This window comes from Apium graveolens, unplaced genomic scaffold, assembly GCF_009905375.1.
Source record: "Apium graveolens cultivar Ventura unplaced genomic scaffold, ASM990537v1 ctg3906, whole genome shotgun sequence".
Taxonomy (NCBI): Eukaryota; Viridiplantae; Streptophyta; class Magnoliopsida; order Apiales; family Apiaceae; genus Apium; species Apium graveolens.
Window position 1 is genome coordinate 29,674 of NW_027418320.1, and position 12,832 is coordinate 42,505.

Consider the following 12,832-nt stretch of genomic DNA (forward strand, 5'->3'; position numbering starts at 1 on the left):
CACCTCATGCTATTCAAGAATATGTTTTAAGTTTTAAAAAATATTTCCCTATAAAGGATAAGAATAGAAAATATTTATGAATCATTTTTGTTATTATGGAAGGCAAACTATAGTATTTTTAACAAGATTTCAAAAAAAAATCAACTCAAATATAAAAATCTTTTTGATTGAAATTTATTAATTTCTTTTGTTTTGAAATAGTTCTTATGATAGTCAATTAATTTAGGGTTTCGATCACAAACCAAATGTGACCTAAGTGTTTTTGTATGACTTAGTAAGATAATAATGAATTTAGATTTAAATTGGAATACAAACTATTATATCAAATTCAAATACAATTTATGATTTCATTAAATTAAAACCTAATTCTGATAAAAAGTTGCATTGGCTTAGTGAGGTCAAATTTTGATTATGTGTATATTTTTACAAAAAAACAAATTTCATAGAAATTTTCAAGAAGCAAACAAATCTATGAAACCCTAAACTGAAATTTCAATGTTTGTCCTAACCAATGCTCTTTTTTAACTTTCAGGCGCTTCTCTTCACTCATTTTTTCCTTTTCTACATACTACAACATATTTTCAATCACACAACGGTTGACGGACCGTTGTCCTAAAAAATAAAACAATAGTGAATTGGTTTTGCAAAAATAACTGTTGTGTGAGTTTCAGAACAAACAATAGTTACCTATCATTTTAAAAACTGTTGTCTTCTTTGTGTCCTCCTATGGAATCAAACAACAGTTAGTAAACTACACTGTTGTATTAGATTGCTAAGACAACACCCTAAAATCATTGTTAAATAGCAATCATTTATCAGCTTAGAATAATGGTTTTGGTGTTTATGTTGTGTAATTTACCATTGTTAAAAGGAAAGGCCACAAACAATGGTCTTTCAGAGCATTATATTTATAAGATTCACACAATGGATTTGTAACACGTTATCTAAACACCACAGTTAAAAAGATACTTTTAGAGGTTGTGATTTGAAATGATTTTTTTTCATTCTCCCTCCTATTTTAATTTTATCTTCCCCAAAATGTTAATAACTCACCAGTTTAGTTTCTTCATCTCTCAAATAATAGACAACGTTTTGAGATGAAAAAACTTGTGGGAAACTCAAATACACAATGGTTTGGTTCTTTTGGCATGTTGTCTAAACTCAAGGTAGAAGCCGGTTTTATAGATTATTAAAGTAACTGTTGTCTCTGAGTAATGTTAAAAAGAAATATTGACTTGTATATGTCAAATCCCCGCAAAATTAATCCAAAAGCATCCAACCAATGACTAGCTAACAAAAATCATCCAACCAATATAGACCAGCAAAAAAATCTCAATCAAGTTGGCAAATAAGAATGTTCCTCAAGTCAACAACTAATTTCAATTGGATAATTCACAAACCAAATTCTATTATAATTTGACAAGATAATTAATCGAAAAACATATAATCTGATTAAGCTCTCATGATGCCATATAAAGATTTCAGAATTAAGCGACCAAATATAACAATCTGTTGGTAGAGAAGAAGCAGTGTATCATATATTTTACACCTTATTCGATCCAGAATTCTCACCAAATCTCACCAAGTCCTCACACACAAATGCACAGTTCATATTGTAGCCGGTATTCGCATAACATCCATCCATCTCTTCATTGTTCTTCCGTATCTTTTATGTCCTGGAGCCAACATTTCTCGGTAAGCAAACATTGTATCTCTAGCTACAAACAATGTTGTTAGCCAACACCAGAGGTTAGTAAAGTTATATATATAACGGCTAGCACAAGCATATACACATATACACTTTTGATTTGTATGACATATAAACATTTTAATTTATTTGACATTTGATAAAAAAATATGTAAAGTCGAAATTTTTTGACATTTTTTGTTGATTTTTGTGACTGCAATGGGGAATGATGCTGATGGGGTGGCTTCTTCTCAGAAGAGAAGAAAGAATACTCACCAAGTTGGTCATATTAGCAAAAGACTAGCCCTCAAACTCTTTCCCACGATCATAACGAATTAGGTAATCTTTCTGAATCTCCTCCACTTGATCATGATTTAAAGCATGGCCACAATCAGATTTCGTCTCCGTGTCATATTAACTTGTGTTTACAAGTTTGCTAAACAGTGATCATAACCAAACTCATGTTCAATCAGTTTAGGAGGAAACACAAAAAACTCCATTTGATAGGTTTTTCAAATCTTGGGTGTGTTTATATGTTTCAGTATTTGTAGTACATTTATTTTCACTTAATTTGTGTTTTTTCTTGATTAAAAGCTCTGAATTTTTTCTTCTTGCTTTTTAAATGACACGTATTATAACAATTCTTGTAAAAGTTATTTGTAAATTTGTGCATTAAGTACGAAGAAATGAGAGAATCATGCAATAAGTACTCGAATAACAAGTACTATGATTGATAAACAACCAAAACATACAGTTGGATAACAACAAGAGGAGAAATATAGAGCTTGAAAATCCGGTTGTGCATTCCAAATCTTAGGCTGAACTTTGGAAAGAAAAGGCCACGAGTGCAGAAGAGATATTGTGGTATATGAGTCGGGAGGCCAGGCCCCTTGCCGTGAGAGGATGAGGCTATGTCTCTGTCTGTTGGTGGGCCATGAGAGGAGGTTAAAATTATGTGGGTTGGTTATGGTTAAGTGTGCTATTTGTAACTCTTTTAAGCCCACGTAGGGTTTAATTAATAACGGGGATCAAAATGAATATCTATACCTTATTTGTATCACATTATAAGAGAAATTAACTAGATTTTGTTTACTTAAAATGTACCTAGGTTTATTAAAACTTTTATGACTATGTATGTGCTAAAAAAATTTAAAAAAAAAATCATTTACTCAGGTCAGGGTTGGTTGGAATCACAATGTTGGTGTGTAAATGTGTTTAACTAGCAAGAAAAAATTTAAAAAAATAAAATTAAATAATTGTAACTATTTCCATATTATAGATATAAAAAATGAAAAAAAATATAATTATTTCCATATTATCACTTAGAGCATGTACATATTGTTGGGTTTAATTTTAATAATATTTTATTTGTTTATTTTGTTTAATATTGATTTGAATAAATCAACGTATACACGTTGAAGTAGTAATAGTCAGTTAGGAGTTCATGGAGATAAATCAGGAGTGTGGCCTGGTTTTTAGGTGTCATAGACGTTAGTTGCTTTCTTTATTATCCCTGTAATGCTTTTAGTTTATATCAAGTAATCCCAGTTGCATTTTCAAATGATTATCATTACTTTGATTCATATCGCATCAGTTTGGTTCCAACATCTGGTATCAGAGCACTATAAACACCTAAAGAAATATACTACTGAGACACGCAACAATGGCAGACTCAGGCAAAGGAAAAGACGGGAAAATTGGACTTAGCTACCCAATGCTAATAAAAACAAACTATACTGCCTGGGCTATAAAAATGAAAGTATATTTGCAGGCATAAAACGTATGGGAAGGAGTAGCTCCTAAGGACCCAAAAGCAGCCATTGAGGACAAGGCGGATAAACGTGTAATGGCGATAATCTATCAACCGATCTCAGAAGAATTGTTGTTGACACGAGCGGAGTGTACAACTGCCAAAGAAGTCTGGACAGCCATTAAAACGGCGTCCTTAGGTGCTGATAGGGTGAAGAAAGCTAAGGCCCAAACTCTCAAGGCTGAGTTTGAGTCGCTAAAGATGAATGAGTCGGAGCAGTTGGATGATTTTTGTCTGAAATTGAATGGCCTGGTTGCGAAGATCAGGGCACTTGGAGAATCAATTGGAGAGGAGTACGTTATGAAGAAAATTCTACGTGTAGTCCCAACAAAGTTTCTACAAATTGCCTCAGCACTTGAGCAATTTGGAAATTTAGAAACGATGTCTGTTGAGGAGGTAATTGGCTCGTTGAAAGCTTATGAAGAACGTCTTTCGAGACAAGGTAAGAGCAAAGAAGGGAAACAACTACTCATGACTGAAGAAGAGTGGTCAAAATATGAAGCCAATAGTGGGAAGCTTCTACTTACACGTGAAGAGTGGCTGCAAAGATCTAATCGAGGTGGAAATGGTTTTCGTGGAAGGGATAACCAGGGAGGTCGTGACAGAATCGATCGAAGTAAAGTAAAGCGTTTCAACTGTGGAGTATATGGGCATTTTGCTGCCGAGTATAGAAAACCAAAGAAGGACAAAGTGCACCGTGGAGAAGTAAATTTGGCACAAACCACTGACGATGAACTTTCCCTCCTAATGGCAATGAGTAATGAAATAACAAACGGTGTGATTTTGCTCAGTGAAGGTCCAAACTCGAACACAAAGGAGGTAGTAGACAGTATGTGGTATCTCGAGAACGGAGCGAGTAACCATATGACTGGGTGTCGTGAAAAATTTGAAAGTGAGGACAGGTCAATGCGAGTAACCATTGACACAGTTGACTCGAAAAAGCAACAAGTTCATATGGACCGATGAGTGTGAGACTAGTTTTCAAGAATTGAAGAAGAGACTTGTGACATCACCAGTATTGACACTACCATCAGGATTGGGAGGCTATGTGATTTATAGCGATGCTTCGAAGAAGGGACTTGGCTGTGTATTGATGCAACATGGAAATGTGATTGCCTACGCTTCAAGACAATTAAAGCCTCATGAGGTGAATTATCCGACACATGACTTAGAGCTTGCAGCCGTCATTTTTGCATTGAAGATATGGAGACACTATTTGTATGGTGATAAGTGTGAGATCTTTACTGACCACAAGAGTTTGAAGTACATATTCACGCAGAAGGAGCTTAATATGAGGCAAAGACGATGGATTGAATTATTGAAAGACTATGATGTGAGCATTCAGTATCATCCCGGCAAGGCTAATAAGGTTGCAGATGCTTTAAGCAGGAAAGATTTTGGAAATTTGGCCGCTTTGGTGATGCAACAACAACCTCTTCAGTGTGAGATTGAGAAATTTGGTTTGGAGTTTTATCATCAGAATACAGTTGGTATGGTAGCAAGTTTGCATGTCGAGCCTAGTCTTATCACTAGGATTAAGGCAGCTCAGGATGGAGATGGAGAATTATGGTCTTTTGTCCAGAATATTGATCCTGAAAAGCAACCAGGATTTCATTTTGATGATCATAGCATTCTATGGATGTATAATCGTCTATGTGTGCCTGCTAACAAGGAACTCAGGGAGGAATTGATGGAAGAGGCCCATAGATCACCATTTTCTATTCATCCAGGTGAGACAAAGATGTATCGAGATTTAAAGGAACACTTTTGGTGGAGCGGCATGAAACGAGATATTGCCGATTTTGTTTCGAAGTGTTTGACTTGTCAACAGGTGAAGATTGAGCACCAGAGGCCAAGTGGCTTATTACAACCATTGGAGTTACCTACTTGGAAGTGGGAGAATATTTGCATGGATTTTGTCATAGGACTGCCTAAGACTTTTAAGAAGCATGATGCGATATGGGTGATTGTAGACAGACTCATTAAATCTGCTCACTTTTTGGCAATCCGTGAGAATATGAACTTGGAGAGCTTAGCGCTATTATACAGGAATGAGATTGTTAGACTACACGGGATTCCAGTTTCGATCGTGTCCGACAGAGATCCCAGATTCACTTCAAGATTTTGGAAAGGATTTCAAAAGGCATGGGGCACCAAGTTGAACTATAGCACAGCTTTTCATCCACAGTCGGATGGGCAGTCAGAGAGGACAATTCAGACCTTGGAGGACATGTTGCGAGCATGTGCATTAGAGTGGTATGGAAATTGGGATGACTATTTGCCTTTGGTTGAATTTGCTTATAATAACAGTTGGCAGAGCAGCATTGTTATGGCTCCTTTTGAGGCACTATATGGGCGCAAGTGTAGAACACCTATTTGTTGGAATGAAGTAGGAGAAAAGCTTTTAGAAGGTCCCGATCTAGTCCAAGTCACTACAGATAAGGTAGCAGTTGCTCGAGAAAGACTTGAACAAGCTCGATCTAGGTAGAAGAGTTATGCTGATAAGGGTAGGCGAGAATATGAATTTAAAGTAGGAGACAAGGTCTTCCTTAAGGTATCTCCTCAGAGAGGCATTTAGCGATTTGGTCAGAAGGGTAAGCTAAGTCCGAGGTATATAGGACCTTTTGAGATTCTTGAGAGGGTTGGAGCTGTGGCATATAGAGTTGCTTTACCGCCACAATTGTCACGAGTGCACAATGTGTTTCATGCATCGGTTATAAGGAAGTATGTATATCATCCTAATCATGTTGTTCAGTATCCCTTAGATGCATTTCGTGAAGATTTGTCTTGTGAAGAAGAAGCTGAAGCTATATTGGCGAGGGAGGAGAGAGTGTTGTGCAAGAACACGATCCCTTTTGTTAAAGTTTTATGGAAAAATCATGATGTTCGGGAAGCTACTTGGGAAACCGAGGATTCAGTTCGTGCAAGATATCCGTACCTCTTCGAATCAGGTACTTCACGAGAATTTCGAGGACGAAATTATTTTAAGGAGGGAAGAATATAATACCCCATATTTTATTTGGTACATTGTTGGTGCAATAACTTAGTAAATATTTATTAATTGATTTTAGAATTCAAAATTATGGATAATGTTTTATGTAGATAATAGGCTGTTAAAAATTTGAATTTTGTAAGCATTTTAATTTATTTGACATTTGATAAAAAAATATGTATAGTCGAAATTTTTTGACATTTTTTGTTGATTTTTGTGACTGCAATGGGGAATGATGCTGATGGGGTGGCTTCTTCTCAGAAAAGAAGAAAGAATACTCACCAAGTTGGTCATATTAGCAAAAGACTAGCCTTCAAACTCTTTCCCACGATCATAACGAATTAGGTAATCTTTCTGAATCTCCTCCACTTGATCATGATTTAAAGCATGGCCACAATCAGATTTCGTCTCCGTGTCATATTAACTTGTGTTTACAAGTTTGCTAAACAGTGATCATAACCAAACTCATGTTCAATCAGTTTAGGAGGAAACACAAAAAACTCCATTTGATAGGTTTTTCAAATCTTGGGTGTGTTTATGTGTTTCAGTATTTGTAGTACATTTATTTTCACTTAATTTGTGTTTTTTCTTGATTAAAAGCTCTGAATTTTTTCTTCTTGCTTTTTAAATGACACGTATTATAACAATTCTTGTAAAAGTTATTTGTAAATTTGTGCATTAAGTACGAAGAAATGAGAGAATCATGCAATAAGTACTCGAATAACAAGTACTATGATTGATAAACAACCAAAACATACAGTTGGATAACAACAAGAGGAGAAATATAGAGCTTGAAAATCCGGTTGTGCATTCCAAATCTTAGGCTGAACTTTGGAAAGAAAAGGCCACGAGTGCAGAAGAGATGTTGTGGTATATGAGTCGGGAGGCCAGGCCCCTTGCCGTGAGAGGATGAGGCTATGTCTCTGTCTGTTGGTGGGCCATGAGAGGAGGTTAAAATTGTGTGGGTTGGTTATGGTTAAGTGTGCTATTTGTAACTCTTTTAAGCCCACGTAGGGTTTAATTAATAACCGGGATCAAAATGAATATCTATACCTTATTTGTATCACATTATAAGAGAAATTAACTAGATTTTGTTTACTTAAAATGTACCTAGGTTTATTAAAACTTTTATGACTATGTATGTGCTAAAAAAATTTAAAAAAAAATTCATTTACTCAGGTCAGGGTTGGTTGGAATCACAATGTTGGTGTGTAAATGTGTTTAACTAGCAAGAAAAAATTTAAAAAAATAAAATTAAATAATTGTAACTATTTCCATATTATAGATATAAAAAATGAAAAAAAATATAATTATTTCCATATTATCACTTAGAGCATGTACATATTGTTGGGTTTAATTCTAATAATATTTTATTTATTTGTTTTGTTTAATATTGATTTGAATAAATCAACGTATACACGTTGAAGTAGTAATAGTCAGTTAAGAGTTCATGGAGATAAATCAGGAGTGTGGCCTGGTTTTTAGGTGTCATAGACGTTAGTTGCTTTCTTTATTATCCCTGTAATGCTTTTAGTTTATATCAAGTAATCCTAGTTGCATTTTCAAATGATTATCATTACTTTGATTCATATCGCATCAGTTTGGTTCCAACATCTGGTATCAGAGCACTATAAACACCTAAAGAAATATACTACTGAGACACGCAACAATGGCAGACTCAGGCAAAGGCAAAGACGGGAAAATTGGACTTAGCTACCCAATGCTAATAAAAACAAACTATACTGCCTGGGCTATAAAAATGAAAGTATATTTGCAGGCATAAAACGTATGGGAAGGAGTAGCTCCTAAGGACCCAAAAGCAGCCATTGAGGACAAGGCGGATAAACGTGTAATGGCGATAATCTATCAACCGATCTCAGAAGAATTGTTGTTGACACGAGCGGAATGTACAACTGCCAAAGAAGTCTGGGTAGCCATTAAAACGGCGTCCTTAGGTGCTGATAGGGTGAAGAAAGCTAAGGCCCAAACTCTCAAGGCTGAGTTTGAGTCGCTAAAGATGAATGAGTCGGAGCAGTTGGATGATTTTTGTCTGAAATTGAATGGCCTGGTTGCGAAGATCAGGGCACTTGGAGAATCAATTGGAGAGGAGTACGTTATGAAGAAAATTCTACGTGCAGTCCCAACAAAGTTTCTACAAATTGCCTCAGCACTTGAGCAATTTGGAAATTTAGAAACGATGTCTGTTGAGGAGGTAATTGGCTCGTTGAAAGCTTATGAAGAACGTCTTTCGAGACAAGGTAAGAGCAAAGAAGGGAAACAACTACTCATGACTGAAGAAGAGTGGTCAAAATATGAAGCCAATAGTGGGAAGCTTCTACTTACACGTGAAGAGTGGCTGCAAAGATCTAATCGAGGTGGAAATGGTTTTCGTGGAAGGGATAACCAGGGAGGTCGTGACAGAATCGATCGAAGTAAAGTAAAGTGTTTCAACTGTGGAGCATATGGGCATTTTGCTACCGAGTATAGAAAACCAAAGAAGGACAAAGTGCACCGTGGAGAAGTAAATTTGGCACAAACCACTGACGATGAACTTTCCCTCCTAATGGCAATGAGTAATGAAATAACAAACGGTGTGATTTTGCTCAGTGAAGGTCCAAACTCGAACACAAAGGAGGTAGTAGACAGTATGTGGTATCTCGAGAACGGAGCGAGTAACCATATGACTGGGTGTCGTGAAAAATTTGAAAGTTTGGACAGGTCAATGCGAGGACAGGTGAAATTTGGTGACGGGTCTCTATTACAAATTGAGGGCAAAGGCATAATCAACATGGTATGTAAAAATGGCGAGAACAGAACACTCCACGGATTCTACTATATAATGACATTGCATAGCAACATTATCATTTTGGGACAACTCTCAGTAGAAGGAAATCGAGTGGTGTTGAACGGGGAAAGCTTGTGGGTTTATGATAGCTGTGGACGTCTCTTGATGCACGTGAAAAGATCTGCAAACCGTCTCTACAAAATCCATATTGAAACTAGTAAAGGAGTGTGTCTGTTAACAAAGGCAGAAGTGGAGGCTTGGCTCTGGACTTCAAGGCTTGGGCATGTCAATTTTAAAGTAATGCAACTGATGGCACAAAACAATATGGCATACGATTTCCCTTCAATCTGCCAGCCAGAAGAATTATGCAGTGGATGCCTTTTATCGAAACAGCAGCGTAAGCCTTTCCCTCATTCAAATTTTGTTGCTAAACATGTATTAGAACTGATACATGGTGACCTTTGTGGTCCAATTTCACCACCCACCCCTGCTGGTAATAAGTATTTCATGCTTTTAGTTGATGATTTTAGTCGTATGATGTGGGTCTATTTGTTGAAAACTAAGGATGAAGCCCTTGATTGTTTTAAAAGGTTTAAACGTTAAGTCGAGAATGGCAAGAAAACTGTGCAGTTTTTCGGACTGACCGTGGAGGGGAATTTTGCTCTCGAGATTTTGAAAAAATTTGTGTTGACTCAGGCATACTCAGACACTATACAACGCCCTACACACCACAACAAAATGGTGTTGTAAAATGCCGTAATCGTACTGTGGCAGCCATGACACGGAGCTTGTTGAAAGAACGAAGCGTACCAGCCCTATTCTGGGGAGAGGCAGTCACACATGCTGTTTACATTCTTAACAAATTACCCACCCGTGCTCTGTCACATGACTCCTCATGAAGTGGGGTTTGATCAAAAATCGAGTGTTGCTGACTTGAAAGTATTTGGCTTTCTATCATATATACCCTCTGTTTTCACTCGTAAGCTTTATGATAGAAGTCAATTATTGGTGTATTTTGGACGAGCAGCAGGTATAAAGGCTTATCGCCTATACGATCCAACCATAGGTCGTATTCATATCTCCCCAGATGTCGTGTTTGATGAAACAAAAGGTTGGGACTGGACAGAGCAGAGTTCTCCAGTGAAAGAAGTCTCTCCAACCATCACACTTGACATTCCTGAGTTTAATGTTGAATCTGACCCCGAGATGACCAGGGATATGCCAGAAATGCCACTTCCATTCTCAGCTCAGTCACTCCTCAGTCAGTCACTCCTAACCTTGCCTTGAGTTTTACTACCAGTGATTGTGAACCACAGTGTTTCAGGCTCCTTACGGACATCTATGACACAACTGATGTGGTTGAGCTCGAAGAAGAGTTACTTTTATCTTGGATCAATGAACCTGTTACATTCGATCAAGCCCTTAAAGATGAGGCCTGGAGAGCAGCTATGGATACCGAGATTGCCACTATCGAAAAGAATCACACTTGGCAACTCATGGACTTACCACATGGTCACAAAGCCATTGACCTTAAGTGGGTTTTCAAGTTGAAACGGGATACATCTGGCGCTGTTATTAAGCATAAATCTCGCCTTGTGGTGAAAGGATACGCTCAACAGCCCGGTATTGACTACACTGAGGTCTTTGTTCCTGTCACTCCCCTCAAAACAGTCCGTCTTATCTTAGCCCTTGCTGCCAAAAAAGAATGGGAGGTTCAACACCTCGATGTTAAATCGGCATTTTTCAATGGAGTACTTGACGAAGAGGTCTACGTCTCTCAACCAAATGGCTATGTCAAACCAGGGCACGAAGCGAAGGTCTACAAACTTTTAAAAGCACTATATGGCTTATGTCAAGTCCCTCGAGTATGGTATTCTCAATTAAATAAATGCTTGCTTCGTCTAGGATTTATCAAATGTCCTTACGAACATGTTGTCTATACTCCTAAGGCTGCAAATGATTTCATAATTGTGGGAGTTTACGTTGATGACCTAATTATTATAGGGACTACTATTTCAGCCATTGTCAAATTCAAAGGGGAGATGAGACATGAATTTGACATGACTGATCTAGGAAAGCTTTCGTACTATCTGGGTTTGGAGGTTGAACAAGCAAGTGGCTGCATTCAGATCAAGCAAACGACATATGCAAAGAAAGTTTTACAAAAAGTTGGCTTAAGTGAATGCAATTCAGTCAAGTATCTTATGGAATTAAAGCTGCAAATCGATGCTGACAAGAATGGAGAAGCTGTAAACTCGACTCAGTACAAAAGTATAGTGGGAGGATTACGTTATTTGGTTTATGCTCGGCCTGATATCGCTTATTCTATGGGTATAGTTAGTCGATATATGTAAAGGCCCACTGCTATGCACTTGAACGCCATCAAACGGATTTGTCGCTACTTGAAGGGTACTTTACACTATGGTTTGGTGTACACAAAAGGTCGTGGCAACTATCTACTATCTGGTTTCTCTGACATTGATCTTGCTGGAAGTGTTGAGGATCGAAAAAATACAGGTGGCGTGGCTTTTTATCTCGACGAAAGCTTGATTACATGGGTCTCGCAGAAGCAACGATGTGTTGCCTTGTCATCATGTGAAGCAGAGTTTATGGCTGCTACCACTGCAGCGTGTCAAGGAATATGGCTTCAGAGAGTGCTAAGTCAGGTCATGGATGTTAAGGCCGGTCCAGTTGTTCTTTATATCGATAATAAATCTGCTATAGACCTTGCCAAAAATCCAGTCTTCCATGGTAGGAGTAAGCACATTGATGTGCGTTATCACTTCATAAGAGATTGTGTTGAGCAGGGTTTGATCTAATCAAGCACCTCAGAACTAGCAAGCAACGAGTAGATATTTTAACCAAGGCCTTGCCCGCAACAAAATTTGAACAGATGAGGAGTTTACTTGGAGTTCAGAATCTGGAACATGTTTAGATTAAGGGGGAGCATGTTGGGTTTAATTCTAAACATGTTTTATTTGTTTGTTTTGTTTAATATTGATTTGAATAAATCAACGTGTACATGTTGAAGTAGTAATAGTCAGTTAGGAGTTCATGTAGATAAATCAGGAGTGTGGCATGGTTTTTAGGTGTCATAGACGTTAGTTGCTTTCTTTATTATCCCTGTAATGCTTTCAGTTTATATCAAGTAATCCCAGTTGCATTTTCAGACGATTATCATTACTCTGATTCATATCGCATCAGTTTGGTTCTAACACATATAGCTATTTCTAAATTACTAGATTTAAAAAAATTAATTTTAATGTTAGAGTAGAACTCAAGTTACTCAATTTCTAGTTACTAAACTTAAACTGCATATTACATAATTTGATGCATTTCTAAATAAATAGCAGCAAATGAGGTGATAAACAACAAAAACACATAATTTGACAAAAGTGACAAAAATAGGAGGAGAAATATAACATTGAAAAAGGAGGTAGCAAACTAAAAATCTCAGTCCCAATATTGGAAAGAAAAGGCCCACAAGGAAGAAGAGATGTTTTGCAACGTCCAGGTGAGAATGCGAAGACACCACTTTTCTCTTGTGAAGACAATGGA

General features: G+C 37.1%; 1 protein-coding gene across 1 annotated transcript; it reads left to right on the forward strand.

The window, feature by feature from the left end:
* Positions 1–3,533: 3,533 nt before the first annotated feature.
* Positions 3,534–4,463, forward strand: LOC141701479 (uncharacterized). Its single transcript, XM_074505122.1, has one exon. The coding sequence runs from the start codon at positions 3,534–3,536 to the stop codon at positions 4,461–4,463; it is 930 nt and encodes a 309-aa protein (XP_074361223.1).
* The last annotated feature ends 8,369 nt before the right edge of the window (positions 4,464–12,832 follow it).

Coding starts and splice junctions, on each gene's coding strand:
- LOC141701479 (XM_074505122.1), top strand. CDS start 3,534: ATGGCGATAATCTATCAACCGATCTCAGAAGAATTGTTGTTGACACGA.